Below are 22,570 nucleotides of genomic sequence, written 5' to 3'. Positions count from 1 at the left end.
TGGAAATAATTTACTGATGACCCCAGTATTACGATTGCTGGGTAGAGTTTACATTTACATTTTACTCAAGGAAGAACTCTTTATATTATTTCCTTTTAAATGACCACTGAAGTAATTATAGATTAATGGAATGCAATTAATGCAGTTAATTTCCATTTTAGACTCCAGTAAGATACACAAAGACTCTCCTATTACCAGTTGTCCTGGTGGTTTTTGGGGTAATCATCAAAAGGGTAAGTGATTAATTTAGTGAATCACCTTTACCTGGAGTTTAGTTTTCAGCTTTTTTAAAGAGATTGCTATTTATTTTGAGATGGGAGGAAGTTACTGTGGTGGGTTAACCTTGGCTGGCTGCCAGGTGCCCGCTAAGCCATTCTCCCCTTCCCTGTCCTCATTATGACAAGGGGAAAGAAGAGCTGAAAAATCTCATGGGTCAGGATAAGTGTAAGGGGATCACTCTCTGATTTCCTGTCATGAGCAAGACAGACTTGAATTGAGGAAGATCAATTTATTGTGGATTAAAAATAGAGTAGGATTATGAGAGACAAAAGCAAAACTAAAGACACCTTCCCCTCATCACCTGGCTTAATGGGTCCATTCCATAGGCTACAGGTCTTTTAAGAACTGGCCTATCATAGGTCCTTTCCATGGAGTGCAGTCTTCAGTAACAGACTGCTCCAGCAAAGGTCCCCCACAGGTTGCAGTTTCTGCCAGAAAACCTGCTCTTTTGTTGGCTCTTCTCCACGAGCTGCAGTTCCTGCTAGGAATTTGCTCCCTTGTGAGTTCTCCATGAATTTCAGCATCCTTCAGGGCATATCCAACTGCTCTGGCATGGAGTTCTCCACAGGCTGCAAGTGAATATCTATCTGCTCCACTGTAGTCCTTCATGGGCTGTAGGGGAAAAAACCTACATCACCATGGTCTTCTCCAAAGCTGCAAGGGAATCTTTTGGTACCTGGAGCATCTCCTCTCCCTCCTTCGCTGACCTCTGTGGCTTCAGGGTTGTTTCTCTCCCATTTTTCTCACTGCCCTCTCTTAAACCTCCTGCACACTTACCTTTCCTTAAACATGTTATCAGTAGAGGCCCCACCAGTGTCACTGGCCAGTGATACGATGTGGTTTGAAGCTCTCTGGAACTGGCTCTATCTGACATGGGGGCAGCCCCTGGTCTCTTTTCACAGAAGCTGCCCCTGCAGGCCCCCTGCTACCAAAGCTTGCCACGTAAACCCAGTACAGTTAGATAAATTACATGTTTTCAAAAACACTTACTTCAAATTCTTTGTTCTCTATATGAAGATTTTTGCAAAGGTTCAGTCCTGAGTCAGTGGTAAGATTTGCTCTGATGTTAAGTGCCAAAAATATTTCTGTCACCTAGCTGATGAATACTATAACTGGAGTTTATAACTGGTTTTGTAAATTTGATTATGTATAATTTGCATAAAAACAACTTACAGTTTACACAGGAACAGATGGGATAACTGCTAACTGCCTGGCTAATTAAACATCCTCAAAAAGAAGTTTTAGCTAAAACATTGCATGTCTTTTATCTTAGCATTTTCACAAAATGAGATTACCAAGGTGTAGTTTAATTTAGCAAATGTTGAAAATGCTTTGGAATGCTTTTGAAAGTTTATTCATACTTTTTGTTCGCTCATGTTTTCTTCAGGCAATTAAATCTATTATGTGGTCCTTATCTCAGACAGGCCAATATGAAAGGTAAGCATGGCCTTCTTTTTTTAATGTAAAACTGAATTTTCTGTGGAAAGTTCATTTGATTTGCTATATGCTACATAATTCAGAATTCTACATTACGTTGGTCCTTTTTGAAGGATGAGTTATATATAGTGCAGTAACTGAGTGGCTTGGATGTACTATATGTGGTATTTTTATGTGGTATCTAAACCTAAGGTTAGCTGCTGAACCTGTTTTAGACATGTTAACCTATTTAAGCCTAGATTTTCTATTTAATAATTTACTTTTCTACTCTGTTCCTAATCCAATACTTATGTTTCTTTTTGCTTTTTTACTATAAATAGTGAATGCAAATTCTTTTGTCCCCATTACTTTTTCCCAGGTTATAAAGATACATGAGTTTAATCCTTAGGAAGGGATCCCAACTGTATTAATTTTATTATCTGAATATCTAATACATACTCTACCTGTCAGAGCTGTTTGACATCACTTGTTGATGCTGTGCTAAAGAGAAATCAGTTTGTCCAATTGAGTGTCATCATTTTCCTGGCAAGTCTTTCTGCTCCCTGTTTTTTTGTAATCTCTGCTATCTGTAGTCTACTGGACATTACCAAAATGTCAACAGATGTGAGCAGGATTCAGCATCCTGTCTTCACAGATGTTTTTGGAGAACAAGAAGTGCACAAGATTTTGACTCTTTTCACATTTGTATTTCTGTCTGACAATCCAAAAGCAGTATATGTAGTGCCTGACTGATTCTTCTTTTGGTACCAGTGTTCTGCTTCTTTTCAGTGGTGCCCAGTGACAGGACAAGGAGTAATGGCCATAAATGAAAACACAAGTTTCGCCTCAGTTGAGGAAGAACTTCTTTCCGTTGAGGGTGGCAGAGCACTGGAACAGGCTGCCCAGGGAGGGCATGAAGTCTCCATCTCTGGAGACATTCAAAACCCACCTGGACACATTCCTGTGTCGCCTGCTTGAGGTGACTGTGCCTTGGCAGGGACATTGCACTGGATGATCTCCAGAGATCCCTTCAAAACCTAACAATTCTGTGATTTTTTTTTTTCACATTACTGAAGTTTCATTTTCTAAATAAACTGTTCTATAATTAATGGAATTAAAAAAACATGCTAAAATTAATATTTGTATTACCAAGTAGATACAGGGATTGAGGAAGATAGTTACTGATATGTGGTATATTTAAAACTTTCACAGAGTGAAAAAAAATTCTGTGCAGACATTGACTCATGCTTACTGGATTAGTTGTGTTGTCTAATGCCACTATGATGATTTTGAAATAAAACCAGTGCTTCTGTAATACATAAATAATGTGGGGTTTGAATTTTTTTTTTTCAGAGAAGAACGTTTTAACCATGGTGAGGTAAGATTCTTTTTCTACACAATTTTTTTACTTGTATGTTAATGCAAATACTCAATATTGAAATGCAGGTTGTAATGGTGTGATGCTCATATACATGCTTTATTTGAAGCTAAGTATTCACATCTTTTATTCACTCATCTTAAATTGGGTCTGTTATGTCACCCAAATTATTCTGGAATGTTGAACAAAAAAATATACTGGCTAATGGGGGTGACTGCAAGAGAGGAGTCTTGGCCTTTTGCTATAGCAGTACAAAAAGACACTGAAATTATCCTGGATCTTCAGTTTTCTCCATATAGACTGAGAAAGAGATTGCTTCCTTTACTGGGCTTTGACGTGATAGATAATGTTAAAATTCTGTTTTGAAATATGCCATAATGAATGTAATACTACACGTGGTTCTTTTTAGTAAAGTTATGCAAAACAATGTAGTGTGTCCTGCTCTGGAACCCTTAGCACAGGAAAAACATGGACCTGTCAGAGGAGGTCCACAAAAACAATCAAGAGATGGAACAGCTCTTCTATGAAGACAGGCTGAGAGAGCTGGGGTTGTTCAGCCTGGAGAAGAGAAGACTCCAGGGAGACCTTATTGGGGCCTTTCAGTGCTTAAAGGGGACCTATAAGAAAGATGGGAACAAACTTTTTGGCAGGGCCTGTTGTGATAGGACAAGGGACAATGACTTAAAACTGAAATCAGGTAGATTTCGACTAGATATAAGGAAGAAGTTTTTTACAAAGTGAGTGGTGAAACATTGGAACAGGTGGCCCAGAGAGCTGGTAAATGTCTGTCAAGTTGCCTTAGGGGAATTTTAGATTGGATATTAGGAAAAATTTCTTCACCATAAGGGTTGTCAAGCATTGGAGCAGGCTACCCAGGGAAGGAGTTGAGTCACTATCCCTGGAGGTATTTAAAGACATGTCGATGTGGCACTGAGAGACATAGCTTAGTGATGAACTTGGTAGTGTTAGATTAATGGTTGGACTTTTTCCTAGAGATCTTTTCCATGATTCTGTGATGAACAATCACTTAGATAAAAGCACTGATTGAAAAAATGCCTCTATGATTTACCACAGCACTTTGACAGGTAACATAGAGTCAATGTCAGTAGTGGTGAGTGATATCTGATGCTTTTTAATATTTTCTGAGAATACTGGAGCAAGCTGCCTGTGACTGTGTGGTTATCCAGGATGATTTTATTTGCTACTTTCATTCCATACTTGGGTATTCTGGACATTAAACAGCAAGGTCTCTTAACTTCTGTAAAAAGGTTATACAGGAAATTTTACATATGCCTGTTGTTTAAGGATTTTTTTAATAGCTAGCCATTTCTCCAGCTCCTTTTGGTTTTATTGTTAATGTTTACCTTCCTGTTGTTCCATTCCTTAGCATACTAGATACACTTTAGAAAAAAGATAAGAGAAAGTCATTATTACTATCTGAAATATGAAGATCTTTACTTTGATTTGTACTTTCAGACAAGCTCATAATTTAGGCTGTATTGAAAATGAAGTTGCATGATTAAGACAGAAATGAAAAGTATGAAATATTATGCTCCCATCTTGTGGGTTTTTTTTTCCTTTCAGCTGGTATTTCATGCATTGCAGCTGTTGGCATACAGTGTCCTAGCAATTTTAATCATGAGACTAAAACTGTTTTTGACACCACATCTATGTGTTATGGCTTCCTTGGTGTGTTCAAAACAGGTAAGATCTCTTTTATTCTGTAGCTATCTCAGTACTTACAGTATTGCAAAGATGTTTGTCCTAAAGCAGATTTCTCTGCCTGTAGTTGCTGAATCTGAGGGTAGCAGTTAAAAATAAAGCAGATTATACTGTCTGTCAAAAAATAGTTCTATTCTCACTTCTTCCCAAATAAAGCAAATTTCGTGTTTTATGCAACTTGTCCAATTGCGTTATTATATGAGTTAACATGCTGTGTATTCAGCTTGAACATAGGGAGACATATACTAGATTTTACTGCATTTACGCACCTCTATGCCATTGCAAGTTTTTATTGACCATTAATTTTATCCAGTGTTTGACTTTGTTTATACTGTGTTTTCACAGCTCTTCAGAGCTTATTGCCTTGCATACTTTTGTCTGTTATTTCTTTCCAGAAGTCTTGTTTGAAGTCTTGCATGTTGAAAACATTTCAGTCTTAAAAATCAAAAGTCACATATCTAACTCGGATTTAATCTTTCTAGTTTGAAATCATCTAGAACATAAAATATTACTAGATTTTCAATCTATATTTAAATAGCTGTTTTAGAAGGCTTGCGCTTGCAGCAAAAGTAGGGTAAGTAGTCCTTTGTCTGGGAAGCAGAGAGGGAGGCAGATAGAAAACTGTCTGAACGGCTGAGCCCAGAGAGGGGTGATCAGTGGTGCATGGTCTGCTTGAAGGCCAGTAACTAGCAATTTACCCGAGGGGTCAGTGCTGTGTCCAGACTGTTCAATGTCTTTGTTAATGGTCTGGATGATGGGGCGGAGAGTACCCTCAGCAAGTTTGCTGATGATACAAAACTGGGGGTAATGGCTGGCTCTTTCACATGGTGGCCAGTGACGGGATGAGAGGCAGTGGGCACACAGTGAAACACAGGTGGTTCCCTCTAAACATCTGGGAGCTTTTTCACGGTGAGGGTGATTGAGCACTTGCTAAGTTAACATGTGCATGTTATCTACCTGTGTTAGATTTCTCTCTACAATACCATTCACCTTTCCAGGTATGACTGTATTAGTGTGGGTACCTGATTTCACCAAGGCAGCATGTTTTTAGCAGCCATTTTGCAGAGTGATAAGAGCACAATTTCAATATTCTGTGTTCATAAGATGAAGCCTGCAAAAATATTTGGATGATCTACCAGTCAAGTTTAACAGTAGAAGCAGAGGCTACTTTAATCAGCTGTAATGCAATACATTACACACATATTTCTGGAGGAAGGACTCTTCTGGTACACTAGACATGCAGATGAGCAGCAGCTTCATGCTTTAGAGACACTGAAGCATCTGCTGGCTTGTTCTTCTCCTAGTGAAGGAGAAGGCATGTACTCTGGAAAAGTCTGCTTGCAATCAGGACAAGTTTTTAATTTTGGAAAGGAAGTGTCTTACGGACCTCCTGGCAAGTCCTCACTCTGTGGTACGCTCCTTCAGCTCAGCTCTGCTAAGCATGTGAGAACCATTAATTCCAGGCAACCATGAAATTCCAATTTGCTCTGCTACAAACGTGCTGCCTTTTGCGCCAGTGTGGAAATTTTCCAGGGGAAGTGGTGTGGTCAGAGAGTTGCTGTATCTTGCTGGTATAATCAGCCCTTTGGGAATTATTACCAGCCAGTGCTTGATTACTGGGAAAATGAAAAAGTAGTGTAAATAATTACCTGTTTGGATTTTTAATGCACATGCAAACTGGGCTTCATATTTTTCAATTAGACTCTGACTTCAAGGAGAATGTTGTATGAACGAATGAATCCCAAAACAATGGAGATACTCAAAAGCTGTCTGGATACGGGCCTGGGCACCTGGCTCTGGGTGACCCTGCCTGAGCAGCAGAGCTGAATCTTCAGAGGTCTCTGTCACCCTCCACTATGCAGTGATTTTTTAGCAAGTGTCCTAAAGGTGAATTAGGGTTGTATGATGAAGGCAATTACTGTCTGTGAAACAGCTGATACCTGTGCCAAACAACGGGAAGATGCGTTAATGAGACAGAATTATGCAAAGAGGAGAAAGCTATCTCATATTATGCCAGCTGAACAAATGATTGTTTCCCAGAAAACTGAATTGTTTCCCTGTAGGTTCTTTAAGGGAAGGACAGTTCTTTATAATACTGGACAGGTTACACAGTATCAGTCTGCTTAAGCGTTGTGCTCATCACTTCCTTCATGCCTGATTTGTTATTTGGCCTAGGTAGAAGTGCTTAGTGTTGGCCAACATCAAATCAGTCTGTACAGTTAAAATATAAAATGTTAAAAATTTGTCAAAACTTCTTCAAAAAGTAACTTTATTTAGCCACCTTGTAACTGAGGATTGGGACTTGAGTCTTGAGTAATTTTGCTCTACATACTTGCTGTTCTGTAAGGTTACAGGTGTTCAGTTTTCCAGTTCTTAGTTGTTCTTGAAATACTGGTAACCTCTTAGGTGGTCTGGTTATTTAAGTAATAGCAGTTACACTGGTTAGATTTCTCCAAATGAACTTTCATGAGGTGTTTCTAAGTAATTTGAAATGAACTTTCTTTTCAAAAGTCAGAAAAGCAAAACGAAAAAAGTCTATTTTCTTTTAACGTATGATTTCTAGATAACAATTACAGTGTAAATTAGTTCTGCCCAAAGTTAATTTGTTCCTAGTTCTTGTTTTAACTGTATATTTTCTAGAAGAAAATTGATGGCCTTTTCTGCCCTGGTCGTGGTGGTGATAGTGGTAGTAACAGTAGAATTCTCTAGTGAAGTTCAGAACTAAAAGTATTTCTATGTTTTGTGCCACGGGAAAAGGCATCTCAACCTTCTGAGAATTAAAAAATAATAAAATGTGTACTGCTATTTTTGACCGCATAGCGATCTTTTTGTTTTTAAAGCACCTGAGTAGTAGCATTTCAGTAATTCTTTCTGAATCGTTGTTTTTTTAGTACTGCAACTAAAGTCATCAGGCTGGTTAATGAAAGCTGGTGCTTTTGGTAATTGTTGTGTGTTGTATCTTAGAGGATGCCACATGTCATTACTATGTAAATATTGAAAGGGAAGATAGGTTCAGAGTATTTGGTCAATATTTTCTTTTCTTGAGCTGCCAACTGCATTTTGGCACTTTGGTTGTTCTGCTGTTACCAATGGTTGTAGAATGAGAGTAAGATTCTCAGGAAGCTGTTATTGCAGATTTCCTGTTCTTGGAGCTGCCCCTCTTGGGCTGGGTGACTCAGGTTCATTGGCGTTTTCTTCCTTCTTTGCAGCATCGTGGAAGCATAGTTGGTTTGAAAGAAATAGGTCATGAATGCTAGGGAAGGGCTTCAGATCACTGTGGTTCAGACAGTTATTCTGTGCAGAAAGTGATAAATGACCAACTGCCATATATAATACAGCTTGGGAATATCCTGGCCCTGGCTTGGGCTTTAGGAGAAGTACATACCTATGTTGAAGAGTACCTAACTTTAGGTGAACAGTGTAAGTAAAAATAAAATCAATTCTCTTGTCTTGTTATCAATGAAGATTCCTTTGCCTGTTGAGCATGTCCCCTAGGTTGGTACTGATTGATACCTATAGAAAACAAGCTGGATTTTTTTTCTGGTCTGACTGATATATGCTTTCTTTAGTAGGGAGAGGCTGGTAATCTGCCAGGTGATACAGGACTGGCTTCAGCGTGATAGAGAAGTACTGGCCCATAAGTCTGTTCAGCTACAATTGAGCAGACCACTTCTAAGACTTAAGCAAGCAATAAGGAAACCCTTTTTTTGGTGGGGGGTTTTTCTTGTTTCATTTTGTTTGTTTGTTTTTGTAGGATTAGGAAAATATCAAGTGGTTTTTAATGAGCTTTTTCTATCCTACTGGCTGCTGAGCAGAAATAGTTTCTTGAGATTGAGAAATCTGACTGTATGTGCAGTACTGAGTCAGAATTGCTGCGATGGAGGGAGATGGGAAGGGGAAGATGGGACTTGTGACCAAATGATTGATTAACACTCGGTACATTTATCATTAGATAAAGTTTTAGATGTTTGAATAAAGTATATGTTAAAAAGCAAAAATTTGGTTTTACAGCTGCAAGAAAAAATTAAGGAAATTTAACAGAGGCAGTTATCTTTTTGTAATTGAGGTCAACACTGTCCTTTCATCTAGAAGACCATGAAAGTTTCACTGCAGTGGTATTGGTATAACTAATTTATTTGGAGGCTAAAGATTATTACTGTGCACATGGAAAAGGAATTTTATATGTTGTGTTCTTTCAGCCCACTGCATGAATCCTTGTACTTTCCATTACCATCATCTTGTGGCAGCTGATGAACAATAAAAATAATAATGTCCTTTTTTTTAATAAAAAATATTTTCATTGTCTGGAATGCTTTGTGAGGAAAAAGTGACCTAATGTTGATTTTCATTGGAAAGTAATCCAGTTTGTAACACATTTTAAAGAAAGATTTTTAATGAAGAAAAAATGAAAAAATAAGTGCATCTTCATGACGGGAGTAAAGTCCCATCTTCTCTACAACTACATTTTAGGTATTAGAAACCTGTGATTAGAAACTTCTCTAAGTTGAACAAAGATGAATAATTAAACAGAGATGTTTCATACTGTAATATATGTTAGGTTCCTCATAGAGAAATAAAAATGAATTGTTCTGCATACAACATTACAGAATTGTTGTCTAGGAATTAATCGATTCTTGCATTTCAGTTATTTGGATGGCTCTTCTATAAAATCCAGCCCAAAACATTGGTCTTTGCTATTTTAGCATTGATGGCAATAGAGGGATCTGCAAACCTTCAAACTCAGTGGAACATCATGGGAGAATTTAGCAATTTGCCACAAGAAGAACTTTTGGAGTGGATAAAAGTCAATACCAGACAAGGTAAACTGTTTAATAGTGTAGGATGTTCCCCATTTACTGTGAGATCGAACCATAGAACTTGTCATGAATGACTGCATAGGTATTCCTACAGTTTGTGGCTTTGCCTTGGGACAGGCCTAAAGCCAAGTCATGTTTACTTGTCCGTATAGAAGCTACTTCAAATGAGAAAAGCACTGAAAGCTTGCTTTGTTAGACTCCAGGCTACTGGTCTGGAGGTTCTAGCCAGTGATGTAGTATTTCAACAAAAGCCTCTTTGCCAAGTCCAATTAAAATAGGTTTTTGCTTAAATGGCACTGGTCCTGTATGTGGGTCCATGATCACCATTTTGCTAGAAGAGAATTAAAAGTGTGTATGTGTTGTGGTTGCACGACTCTTTTTCCTAAAATAAGTAAAAGTGTCAGAAAACTGGCTGGAAACAAAGTAAAATAAGTTCAAGCCAAAGTGGACTGACATTTTATTGCCCATTTAACACTAGCATAAGAAGTGACAAATAAAAGTGTGTTGTTGTAATAAATATGTTATTCTACCCATTCAAGAAAAATAAGATGCATTAAATCTTCATTCTTAGATGCTGAGTTATCTAATGGCTCATGTTGAATTCAAGGTTAAAAAGAAAACTGGTTTTGTGCATCTCCTATTGGTGCTGTGTCAGGCCTTCTAAAAACCCTCTTTATGTTTTTTTCTAGAGGATTACTGTTTAAATATTTGAACTGTTTCTCTACTTTTGCTGTTTGTTTCTTCATGTGAAACATGCCTTTCATTGTGCATTTCAGATGCAGTGTTTGCTGGAGCAATGCCTACAATGGCAAGTGTTAAATTGTCTACACTGCGTCCTATTGTAAATCATCCTCACTATGAAGATGCAGGTTTAAGGTAAATTTTGCAGTTGAGGGTTTATTTGTATTTGCTATTAATTCTTTTAATGTTTGCAGTATACTCCAGGAATGGCATCATGTTATATTGTAAAATTTGTTGAAACCCCATAAAACTTGGTTTGCTATTTTAGTCAGATTGAAAACTCGTGCATTATTTCTTCAGGATTTATGTTCATCTGAAGGGATATACTGTAGGGATAGATATGGCTTCAAACTTATATACAAAAAAAATTGGAATTAAATTATGGAATTGAATTTAATGTGTACTGTTATGTCCTTCATTCTAGTTACTCCTGACATTGTAGACAGATTCGATTTTTTTTCTCAAGATAGCTAGTTTAGTTATTTCTGTTAGCTCTCTGTGATTGGCTGTAATTTGTTTTGTGATAATTTGTTAATTATTGAAATACTAAGAGTAGTTGAAACTGAAATTTTATAATGGAATTACTAAGTTTTCTACTCTGTTATTTTCAAAATCAGGATATTTTGCTAAACTGAATTGATTTATTGGAAAAGGTTGAGAGCTTATTCTAATAAATTTAATATTGTAGCATCATTTTTTGTTAATTTGGTAAGACTGGTTAAAAAACCCCAACACACAACAAGAAAACAGCAAGATAGAGAGGGATAAAAGAGAAAGGGCAGGGATTCATTTTATGTACCTTATGTCCTTAGTCCTCTGTTGGCATTAACTTGCTTTAACTTTTGGTCTGCCCTGAATTGGTCAGGCAGTTGGACTAGATGATTGCTGTACGTCCCTTCCAATTGAAATATCCTATTTTATTCTACCTACAAAAATACGGGACAGGGAATGTCTGGAGAAAATAAGGTACCGGCAGTACAGTATCAGAAAATGAATGTGAATTAACAATGTCATGCTTTACACATTCAAAGGAGGATATTACTGGGTGATATCGAATGGCCTGGGCTGGAAAGGACCTTAAAGGTCATCTAGTTCCAAAACAGGATCATGGTGTTCAAGTGCTGATTTTGCTTGATCAACATAGGTGGACATCAGGTCTTGCACTCTGCATTTAATGAAGTCTGAAAAAGGGAAGTGAGTGTGACCTTTTGCGGAGAGGCTCGGCGAATGAGTCCTGCTGATCACCTACAGTCCCAGCAAGGTTGTTTCTGGCCTTCAGCATTATATAGTGAATGCATTGCTTTGACATCTTCACACTTTCTGTTCACAGTAACCCTGGCTCTTGTTACTAAGTTGTCTCTTGCTACAGAGAAATTAAAGGACTGTAAACATTGTGCTTGGAATCATTAGATTTGTGAAGAAGTAATCACGTTTAAGCAAATAGTGCTATTAATGTAAAATTTTTTTTTTAGCATAGTTATCTTGTGAAATAAAAAAGCCTTCCTCTCCAGTCTAAAGTTAAAGCTTACATTTTCATGCTAGATTGCTAGCTAACTTTTATATTATTCTTTTTGAAGGGCCAGAACTAAAGTAGTGTATTCCATGTACAGTCGAAAACCTGCAAATGAAGTAAAAAGGGAATTGATGGAACTAGGAGTGAATTACTACATTCTTGAAGAGTCATTATGTGTAAGCAGAAAAAAGTGAGTAATCTCCCTCTTTCTCACAAGAATGACACACCGCTCAAAAATGTAGTGTAAGATTCATATCAAGTGGTAGTTTTGAAATGTTGGTCTGTGCTTTATATATTAAAAGTGTCAAAAATACATTTTGTCCAGCATCTAGATATTAAATATATATATATATGTATATATATATGTGTGTGGGTGTGTGTATATATATATATTAGCCAGGCAGAAAAGGACCTGGGAGTTTGGATTGACAGGAAGCTGAACATGAGCCAGCAGTGTGCCCAGGTGGCCAAGAAGGCCAATGGCATCCTGGCCTGTATCAGGAACAGTGTAGCCAACAGGTCCAGGAAGTGATTCTTCCCCTGGACTCAGCGCTGGTGAGGCCACACCTCAAGTACTGTGTCCAGTTCTGGGCCCTTCAGTTCAGGAAGGATATTGAGGTGCTGGAGCAGGTCCAGAGAAGAGCAACAAGGCTGGTGAAGGGACCTGAGCACAAGTCCTATGAGGAGAGGCTGAGGGAGCTGGGGCTGTTTAGCCTGGAGGAGAGGAGGCTCAGGGGAGACCTCATCACTCTCTACAACTCCCTGAAAGGAGGTTGTAGCCAGGTGGGAGTTGGTCTCTTCTCCCAGGCAGCTATCAGTAAGACAAGAGGGCATGGTCTTAAGCTCTGCAGGGGAGGTTTAGGTTGGACATTAGGAAGAAATTCTTTACAGAGAGGGTAATCAGGCATTGGAATGGGCTGCCCAGGGAAGTGGTGGATTCTTTATCCCTGGAGGTTTTTAAGATGAGACTGGATGTGGCACTTAGTGCCATGGTCTAGTAACCACGGTGGTGTTGGATCAAGGGTTGGACTTGATGATCTCACAGGTCCTTTCCAACCCAACTGATTCTATGATTTTATGATAATTGCCTTTGCTCACATTAACAACCTTGTGTTCTTGGTGTGCACCTGAAAAGCTGTGTTATATGTGTGAAGAGATTCACTAAGGAAACAAGTCATCATTCTGTAGTGGTAAGAACAGATGTGTGTGTATAATGAAAGCCTAGTATGAATGAAAGGTGCAGAGTAAAACATAGTTGGAATACCATGATATTATGACCACTAGTCACTAAAAATTTTGTCAATTTAAGCTGTCTTTCAGAAAGAGCTATGGTTTTTCCTTTTTTTCCTCCTTGATTTCTCTTTCTGCCCTCCAGAACATGATTAGTTTGGATTTTTGATTTTATTTTATTTTCATTTAGAATAAAATTAAATGTGTATGTTCTATTTCTTTGCTATTATCTTTGTTAAAATTAGAAAATTTTCAGTAATTCTGACTTTGAAAGACAACTGTACAGGGAATTGATGTTGGCTATGATCCTTAATAAAAAGCAAGAAGTTATTTTTTTAAGGTGTTTTATTTCCTGAATTTTCTTTAGAAATGTTAGGAATGTGAATATCACCCCCCATTTTTTAAGACTTAAGGGTCTCTGGTAATGTATATGGCATAATTTGTGTTGTTTTATATGCTTCCTGCCCCAAATTAATTATTTAATGATTACATAACTGCAAAAGCAGATCCATTTAACACATTCTCAATAGTATTTTTAAATTACTACTATATTTACTGGTTTTATAATCTGATAATGTCTTGTATAAAGACAAACAAAAAAATATATATGTCAGAAGCAAGTATTCATGGGGCACTATAAAACTGAGTTCAGGAAGCTAAATGTTTGGGGTTTTTTATGGCATTTCTTCATTTCTCTTTTCATATTCATGTGTTTTCTAGGCCTGGTTGCAGTATGCCTGAAATTTGGGATGTCGAAGATCCTGCCAATAGGGGAAAAATTCCTTTATGTACCCTTATGAGCAAGAATTCCAGGCCATATTTCATCACAGTATTTGAAAATAGCAATTACAGAGTCTTGAAGATTCCAAAGGAATAACATTTCAATGCAATGAAGCATCGGTCTTTCAAATCTTTAAACTATTAACTATAAGAATTCTAAATCAGAAATACCTTTTCTACTAGACTTAAAATGGAAAAATGTGTATTTTCTTTTTTACCATTTTAAGTGAATTCTGATTATAGAAATATCTTAAACCTAACAGTTTGAATTTCTATTTCAGGGTCATTCCCTTGAGATTTGCTATGCAAATGATTATATGTTTGCACATTTTATTTAACACTGATCCAAAAAGAGTTAAAAGTAGCTATGGAAAAGTTTGTAGGCGGACTTGAAACTTCATTTTTTTTGGTGCATGTTCCTGGAATCCTATTGATATTAAAAAAGAAGACTAATAAGGGTAATATTTGCAGTAAGCAATAGTTTAGCTTCTCAGTGTCCAAGGGTTTTTAGCATTGTTATGCATTCACAATAAGCTGGCATAATATACATGAAATTTTTAAGGGAAAATGCTTTATTCAGGAAAAATCTGTCATAGCCTTAGAAAGATACTAAAATAAATCCTTCACTGCCTTAACTAGACCTTCAGCGCCTAACTTGATAAGAAATTACTTTCAAAATTTATTCCCTGTTTTCTTTCCCCATATATTAGATCCTCCCTGGACTTTATCATCAGCATTAAAGAAAAATTAAGCCCCAGTTGTAATATGGGTGTAGTCAGTTGTGTGGGTGTAATTGCTTCAACATTATTAGACTGGTTCTGCAGTTTTTCTGTCATCTTGGTGTCACACCAATATTATAATTAGATAGAGAATTCGCTTTCCAAGATACCCAGTGCAAGGACACCCTTTAGTCGTTTACCTGACTTAGTAGAATTTTTGTATGTTTATTGCCATTGGGAAGTATCACAGTAATTGTGATTCTACAGTATAAGACTTCTAAAGTCTGATGTTTCTCTGTATATCATTCATGTTTTGGATTTGTTTTGACTTAGTTTTTTTTTTTTGTTCAGATATCAGTCTATTGATACGACTGATCTTTTTAGCCCTAATAGCATCTAGCAATTCTAGGTGCTATAGGGATACCACCATCCATCACGCCTATAACCGTATCAACTAAATGGGAACCTGTGATAAAGTAGTAGTATAACAACTGATCAGTATTGTAAAACTTCTTATTTTTTTAAAATCTGTTTTATTGAGAGGAGGGCGAGGGAGAATGGCTGAAAATGCATTAGCTTTTTAACTTTTACAGAATAGCTTTTGGAAAAATTTCTATAAGGAAACTCACAAAGAAAGGGCTTTTGGAAAGTCACTTTTTAAAATGTTAATTGAATTCAAGGAAGCAGGAAAAAAAATCTTTATATAAACATTGTGACTAGTGTTTCGGCACAAAAAGGTACTGTATTTTTATGAAGTTTATGCCAACTGTTGACATGTACTTATGTGGTTAAATAAAAAAGAGAAAGATGGAAATTGTTCTCACGTTTCTGATGGATGTTACACTTGTCTCTTATGTCTGTAAACTGAAGTTTAATACAGGTACCGCAGCAGATACGATTGAAGCTGAACCTTCAACTAAAAAGTGCGCAGAAGTGCTTCAGACAATTAAACCAAACCCACACACCTCTTTCTAGCCTGCTTTTTATTCAAAATATCAGTGCAGGAGTATGTGAAAAGGCATTGAGAAAATGTCACTTACTTAGAAAGCAAAGTGAACGTGGAAGGCAGTTCAAAATTATTCTGGTTTTTTTTCTAAGTTTCTAAGCTCTAGTAATCAAGAGTGAAGCTCTAATACTGGCAGAATGAAGAAACATTTGAAAGTTAAAGTTCAAATATGTGCTTTAGTAAAAATGTTCATCGTTTCATGAGGAGGTGACTGTTAACTGCGTACACAGCCAGATGCTGTAAATTTTCAGCTTGTCCTGAGGTATATTATGCTGTCCCTCTCTTTAAACTGGTTAAATTCAAATAATTATTGTCATCCGATGTTAATCTGATAAAATTTAGTCATGAAAAAATACAAAGTAAAAAATGCAATATATGATTTTGGGGAAGAAGTATGGGAATTCTTGAATTAGGTGTCTCATGTTACAAATTTCTTATTGTTTCAGTAATTTGCTCTCAGTTTCAAAGGAAGGAATTTGAGTTTAAATAACAAAACATCTTACACATAGGACCACCATGTTAAACATTAACCTTATCACTGCAACTTGAACCAGAAAACACAACTTTGAGACTTCTGAGCTCTTACTGAAGTTGGTTTTCCCTTTGCAAGATCCTAATCAATAAATGCGTAACACAAGTAAGTTCATCATTAAATATGTGCTGTCCTTGAAGTAATTTAGGCACAAGACTGGAATACTTCCCTACTTGAAAACAGTTTCTATTCCATTTTAGTAATATTGGATCATTGTGCTGGTTTTGGCTTGGATCTTATGTTTTGGCAGAGCTAAGGCATGCTGCCACACTGGCAAAGAAGTTGGGGGTGCATTAGGAGAAGACACAGCCGGGACAGGTGTATCCTGTCCAAAATGACCAAAGGGATACCTCAGACGATATGACATTATGCTCAGTATGTAAAGTGGAGGGAAGAAGGAGAAAGGAGAGGATGTTCAGAGTGATGCTGTTTGTCTTCCTGAGTAACTGTTAGGTGTGATGGGGCCCTGCTGTCCTGGAGATGGCTGAACACCTGCCTGCCCCTGGGCAGCAGTGAATTAATTCTTTCAGGTTTTTTTCCTTGTGTGCACAGCTTTTACTTTCCCTATTAAACTGTCTTTATCTCAACGCCTGAGCTTTTTAGCTTTTACCCTTCTGATTCTCTCCCCAGTCCTGCTGGTGAGGGAGTGAGTGAGTGGCTGCTTTGTGGGGCTTGATTGTGAACTGGGGTGAAACGTCCAGATTTGTCTGTTGGAATCTGAAATATTTATTGCTTTACATTAAATTTCTTCAGTACAATGGACACAATTACAATTTGATATAAAACTTCTGATAATTTTGCAAACTAACATTTAGTATGGAGACCAGATGAAGCACCTATTCAGTAGTGCCCTGCACTTCATCATGCTCATGTACACCATATAAAAAATGCCCTTTTGTCTTTTTTTGCAGTTCAGCTGAAACTGTGAAACTGAGTTAGTCATAAAAATCCAAGAGATACTGACTAAGGCATTGAGTTCCACAACACAGGACTTGCTCCAAGTGAAGAAAACTCCTTTAGCAACAGCAGATATGTAAGGAAAACCCAGGGTTGTCAGAAATCAGCATTGTTCTACATGGCATGCAGAACTTCTAAATGAGAGCTGGTCAGCAGGACAGTGAAACCTTAGTGCTACAATAAATTCTCAGCTGTAGCTGTACAACATAAGTACAAAATCAAAGTCAAGTGTTGTGACAAACTGTAGCAGAGCTTTAAGCTGACCTGTTGGTTTGGAGCAGAATAGTAGAAGGATTTACAGGATTAGGCAGAATCTCCTCAGCAAATTGGCTTCTTTTTGATCTGATGCTGTAATTTGCCATTACTGATGTAATTCATACAGTGTCTGAAGACATCAGCTGCTCGAGTGGGTTCATCATGTAGTAGTTCAACAACTTTATTACTTCCTGTTACAGTGTGTGTAGAACACTTACTGCCAATACATCATGAGATATGGATAGAACACACAGACTGAATGAATAATATTGATTTCATATCTGGCAGAGGACTCAGGCAGGATCCCTGTAGCCAGTCTTCCATCCTGTCAAGGTTACCAGTGTTTAAATTGAGACATGATTGCAAGCAACACTAGTTTTACCTGTTTGGTAGGAAGAATGAGATCTGTTTTTTAGCCTGAAGAATGACAACTTCCTGGATTGCATTTAAAGGTGATTCTGAGCCTGCAACAGGACAACCTCTGAAGGGGAGACCTCCCTCCTTTTTATGTTCACCTGAAAGGAAACAAATCACTCTAGTTCATTCTTTAGGCTTGACCAAACTTATTTTAGAAGCCAGTGCACCATATTCTTACTCCCATTACTAATTATTACTGTGTTCAAGCACCCTGAACAGTATCATCTTCGTGTTACTGAGCAACCAGTTGCTCGGCTTCTCTGACTACAAGTCCCTAGAGCGTCTCAGGATGCAGTTAGCAAACACTATTTGCAGCCAGTTAGTGTTTTGCTGTAGATATCTCTGCCTGAACTCTGCAAGAAATCCTAGCCTCTTCTGAAGTACTGGCTTTTATAGTTTCACTGTTTCTGAAAATCCATTTTTTTTCACGGCTAAAGCAAGTTGGCAAATTCTGAAAATACCCCAGAGTAGGATGTCCCCTATTTTTTTTCCTGAATTAGCTTCATGATGGTCTTTGAATTGCTGCCTTGCTTTTCTTTTATTTTGAATGTTAAAATATAATGCATCTGTATTTGAAAAAGTTTGTCTTCTATTACTTATTAAAAAAAAAGAGCTGAAGTTAGAATCAAGCTTAGTAAATGCATAGAATAGAAATCTTTGCATTCCTGGAGTATTTCAAAGACCATTCAACTCAAAACAGAAGTTGTAGAAAAACAATAGGTATAGATGTTTTCCTTAACCTTAGTTTTCTTTGTTCTAGATCCTTGCTGGATTTAACTGCAGTTATCATGCTACAGACTGCTGCATATAGAATCTTTGATTTGATAGTTTTTAGCTATTTTTGTGTTATTACATAATTTAATCATAGAATGGTTTGGGTTGGAAGGGCCTTAAAGATCATCTGGTTCCAATGCCCTGCCATGGGCAGGGGCACCTCGCTCTAGTCCAGGTTGCTCAAAGCCCCATCCAATAAAAGGAATAATTATTTTGAGATGGGAAAAATGGAAACAAGATGACCAAAAGTAAGTTGTATTCCACAAATTCTTTATTCAGAACTTTAATTTTAGAGTTTACTACCCTCAATGCTTAAAACGAATGAAATGTTACTTAGCAAGTGGTGCTGTCAGACTCTGATTTTTAAAGTAGTGAAGTCTTGGCTACTTACCTGAATAATTGCAGGTTTGTTTCATCCATTAGGTTTTTGCCTGAAATAAAATGGGATTGTAAAGATGCCTTTGAATTAGGAGCTTGTGACATGTATTGCCATCCTTTGAACCCTCTGTGTGCAACTGAATTCGTATCTGAATTTAGAAGGAAGCGTGTCAGCACTGATGGTTCGTTTGGTATGGTTGTCCTTACACATAATGAAGTAGCGAAGCAATAAAGTTCCAACTGAAATAAGCTGAAAAGCATAAATATTTGCAATGTTGAGGTTCAGCAGGACTGCCAAAAGGAAACATGGTTTCAATAAAGTCAGACTATATTTGGAATTACTCTTTTTTTTCTTTTCTTCCCCTCCCTCCCCCCCCCGTGTTCTATTTCATTTTATTCTGTTTCACTTTGATGCTGGGAAATGGGATAAAACTTAACAGAATAGACTTGAGAAAAATTGTGTAGCTGAAACTGAGAAGGTGTTTATATCTTCCAAATATGACCTGGTTTTAATAAATCTTATTAAAATGTTTGGCTCGTGCCAATAAACTAGGTGATGGAAGATGTCCATGTTATCTGGTGTTCATGTAAAAGGTAGAGTTTTGTCATTCTCTGTTGCTCTGCAATTCATTTATTAATGAGCTAAAAAGAGCCTGGCTTATTGCAAGGTTAAACCTGGAGTACACATTGTCATCAGGACCTCACAGAAAGGGTAACAAGCGCAGCTGGAGAAAAAAAGAAAAACACACACTTCATTTTTGTTTGTTTATATCTATTGAAAATTACTTTCTTGGCTCCCAATTCTATATGCAGCAGATCTCAATTAATTTCTGTGACATGGGTGCTCACCACTGTAAACTACTGAGCACATGCTGTGCTGTAATATTGGGAACTGAAGGGCATGTATAGCAACTATGACTGGACCACGTTGTCTTCTGTGTGGTCTTGAACTAGTAATCTAGTAGGAGCTGGATTTGTTCTTAGTGAGGACTGAGCGTGTTGCTACTGCCCTAAGCAGCAAATCCAGAAGTGGATTTACTGAAGAATTACTACTATGAATCAGAACAGCATCAATGTTAGGTCATAGGTTGGTGGTTTGACCAAGTATCCTGGACTTTGACTGCAACTTAAGAGCACTTTGGACAAATGTTGTGTACTGTGTCATGGTGTAATCCTTCAAAAGAAGGTCTGGCTAAAAATGTAACCAAGGAGAAGTGCACAGAAGAGGTACTCAGGACAGAATGAGGGATTACTGGGATTCTTAATCACTGGGAACACAGTGAAAAAATTTTAGCACAAAAGAGGTGAAAGAATGGCTTTTCCAAGGTCATAAATGATTTTGTGTGCCTGCATTCTAGGGTGTGCAGTCCTGACCCAACATCCTGAAAAAAAGTATTGGTCAAGTCAGTCACTCAGAATTGGCTACTTGAACTGAAACTTTAACCCCAAGATGTTGTTTAAAGGAAAGGCAGAGAAACTGATATCCCACAAGTAGATTACTCCGGGACACCTATCTAATGGTAGCTACAGTAAATCTTAAAAGTGTTTCAAGAAAGAAACAATTAATTTTAAAAAGATTGATTGTCCATGAGCAGTTCTTCAAACTGCTCTTCTGCTTTGAATGTAGGACTAGAGCTTGCTAATTGTTTTTTGCTGCCACATGAAGAATTACACAGTCCTTCCACTCAAAGGCTCCTTTTTTTTTTCTTTCTGAGACCGATGTTAAAGCACCTTGAGACAAGTCACTGAAGAAGTAACAGGAGGATGTTGTTCTGCTGTGCTAAGCACTTCATTTGGAAAGCTTTTGTGAAGAGCTGCGCTTAATGAACGTGCAACCCATGCAATCCCCCCTCCTGCTCTCAGAGATTTTGAAGCAGAAGGTGACATGTCTGGTGTATTTAAAACCACAAAATTGGGAGTGGTTTGTGGTTGGTGATGCCACTTCAAAGCAGTGTTGTTTGCTAGCTCAACTGTTTAGTTTATCTTTGTACGGGTGTGCTTTCTGGATTGCTTCCAATCATTTAGACCCTCCTAGACAGCATATGGTTGCTGTTGCCTTTGCTGTCAGTGAGATGAGGCACAGGATCTCTGTTTTCCCTATTACACTGTTTCCCCTTTTCTTCCCCCTTTTTCATTTCCTTATTACCACTGTGTTTCATCCAATGCCTTTATATTATAGGTAATAGTTCACTCTGTGACCAAAGTGATCACATCTGTGCAGAGCAAGCAACTACAATGGAAAGTTACCTGTTCTGTGCTCCCCTATTTACCTTCCACAGATAAGTAACAGTGATGTACTTCTTGATGCTGCTACCACTCTGTAAATGCCTACAGTTCCTTCTGGAACTTTCTTCTGCAAGTTTGTGACAAGAAAATACAGAAAATATACACGAAAGTTTTACTGAAAGCTTCACAAATCAGGGCAATTTCCTCTGATAAAGTGGCCAAAATCTCAGTAGATATTCTCTGACAACGTTACAGATCACACTGTGTTTTGATGGGTCAGATTATACTCAGTAAGAACCAAGAATGAGGGAAGTATACAATTTGGAAATGCAACTGGAGGTGAACAGTACAGACACACTTCATCAGTTTCTGATCTCCCAGTACCCTTTCAATATTTTCTTATGTAAGGTGCCTGTATGACTGTAGGCTACCCTTTGCTGTTGTCATCTGAGCTGATAGCAGAGAGCAAGTGAGCAGAGAGACCATTTTAAGGTAAAAGGAAAAGGAGCCAAAATCTCTTACTGGCTCAGCTCATTGAATTATCTGTATCTGTTATTTCTGCGCAGTCAGTGTCAGACATCCATTGCAGCAAATCTTCCTGAACATTACCTGTGTCCTTGGAAGTAGACCAGTAAATGAACTTCACTGAGTCCTGTGTGACTACCTGGTTCACAACTGTGAGAAAAAGATGAGTGGCAGCACGTGACCAGTAAGGTCCATCCAAAAGACTCACTCCAAGCTGAGAAGGTGACATACTGTGACGTGGGCTGCATCCTGACCTGCATAGCTGCCATGCCAGTGTTCAATCAGATTTCATCTGTAGCAGGTATCACTGCCAGGGAAGATGCCATTCAAGTGCTACTCCAGTGCTAATCCAGGGGAGATTGCCCTTGCTTTTAGTCTACTTTTCCTAGCATCCAGGAACCTGTTTTCTTTAGGCTTTGTTCCATTAGTGGTTGGATTCAGTCTCATCACTGGATGAAACCTCATTGCCCATTTACTAGCATGTGGGGTTGATTTTGGAAGGATTTAGAGGAGTTTAAACTAAACTTTCCCTGAGGCAGAGATTTTCTACTTCCTCAGGATTACTGAAGTCTAAAACCTACAATTTGTACAAGCTGTAACACCACCTCCCAGTACTATTTGCTGACCGAGAAAGATTGAAAGACTGAGAGGAAACATAGCAATCACATTCACTTAGAGAAAAACATTAATAAATTATTCTATTTCATTGATTGCGTAAAAAATTTATTTGAAAATAAAATGAAGGATGAACATTTGAAGAAATGAAAAGTTATTTAACTCTGAGGGAATGGCTAACGCAAAATGCAGGTATGAGAATGTTAAATACAACCTTATTCTAAAGGCTTTTCAATGATATTGTGTCCTGGTTAGAACGGCTGGGACCAATTCATCCCTGGATGGGTGTA

At 37.8% G+C, this 22,570-nt stretch overlaps 1 protein-coding gene across 1 annotated transcript in view; it reads left to right on the top strand.

Annotated features, from left to right (window-relative positions):
- DPY19L1 (dpy-19 like C-mannosyltransferase 1) overlaps positions 1–15,409 on the top strand; it is a 45,551-nt gene extending 30,142 nt beyond the window's left edge. The window contains exons 16-23 of the mRNA XM_027675663.1: positions 162–233; positions 1,667–1,716; positions 3,049–3,073; positions 4,658–4,777; positions 9,441–9,615; positions 10,389–10,488; positions 11,931–12,056; positions 13,817–15,409. Of these exons, the coding sequence (XP_027531464.1) occupies positions 162–233; positions 1,667–1,716; positions 3,049–3,073; positions 4,658–4,777; positions 9,441–9,615; positions 10,389–10,488; positions 11,931–12,056; positions 13,817–13,973 (825 nt within the window). The 3' untranslated portion in view covers positions 13,974–15,409. The remainder of the gene's footprint in view (positions 1–161; positions 234–1,666; positions 1,717–3,048; positions 3,074–4,657; positions 4,778–9,440; positions 9,616–10,388; positions 10,489–11,930; positions 12,057–13,816) is intronic.
- The last annotated feature ends 7,161 nt before the right edge of the window (positions 15,410–22,570 follow it).

Source organism: Neopelma chrysocephalum, unplaced genomic scaffold (assembly GCF_003984885.1).
Source record: "Neopelma chrysocephalum unplaced genomic scaffold, ASM398488v2 Primary Assembly neopelma1_26, whole genome shotgun sequence".
In the NCBI taxonomy this organism is placed as follows: Eukaryota; Metazoa; Chordata; class Aves; order Passeriformes; family Pipridae; genus Neopelma; species Neopelma chrysocephalum.
The sequence above is the reverse complement of the archived record's forward strand: the minus strand, read 5'-3'. Positions and strand labels throughout refer to the sequence as shown.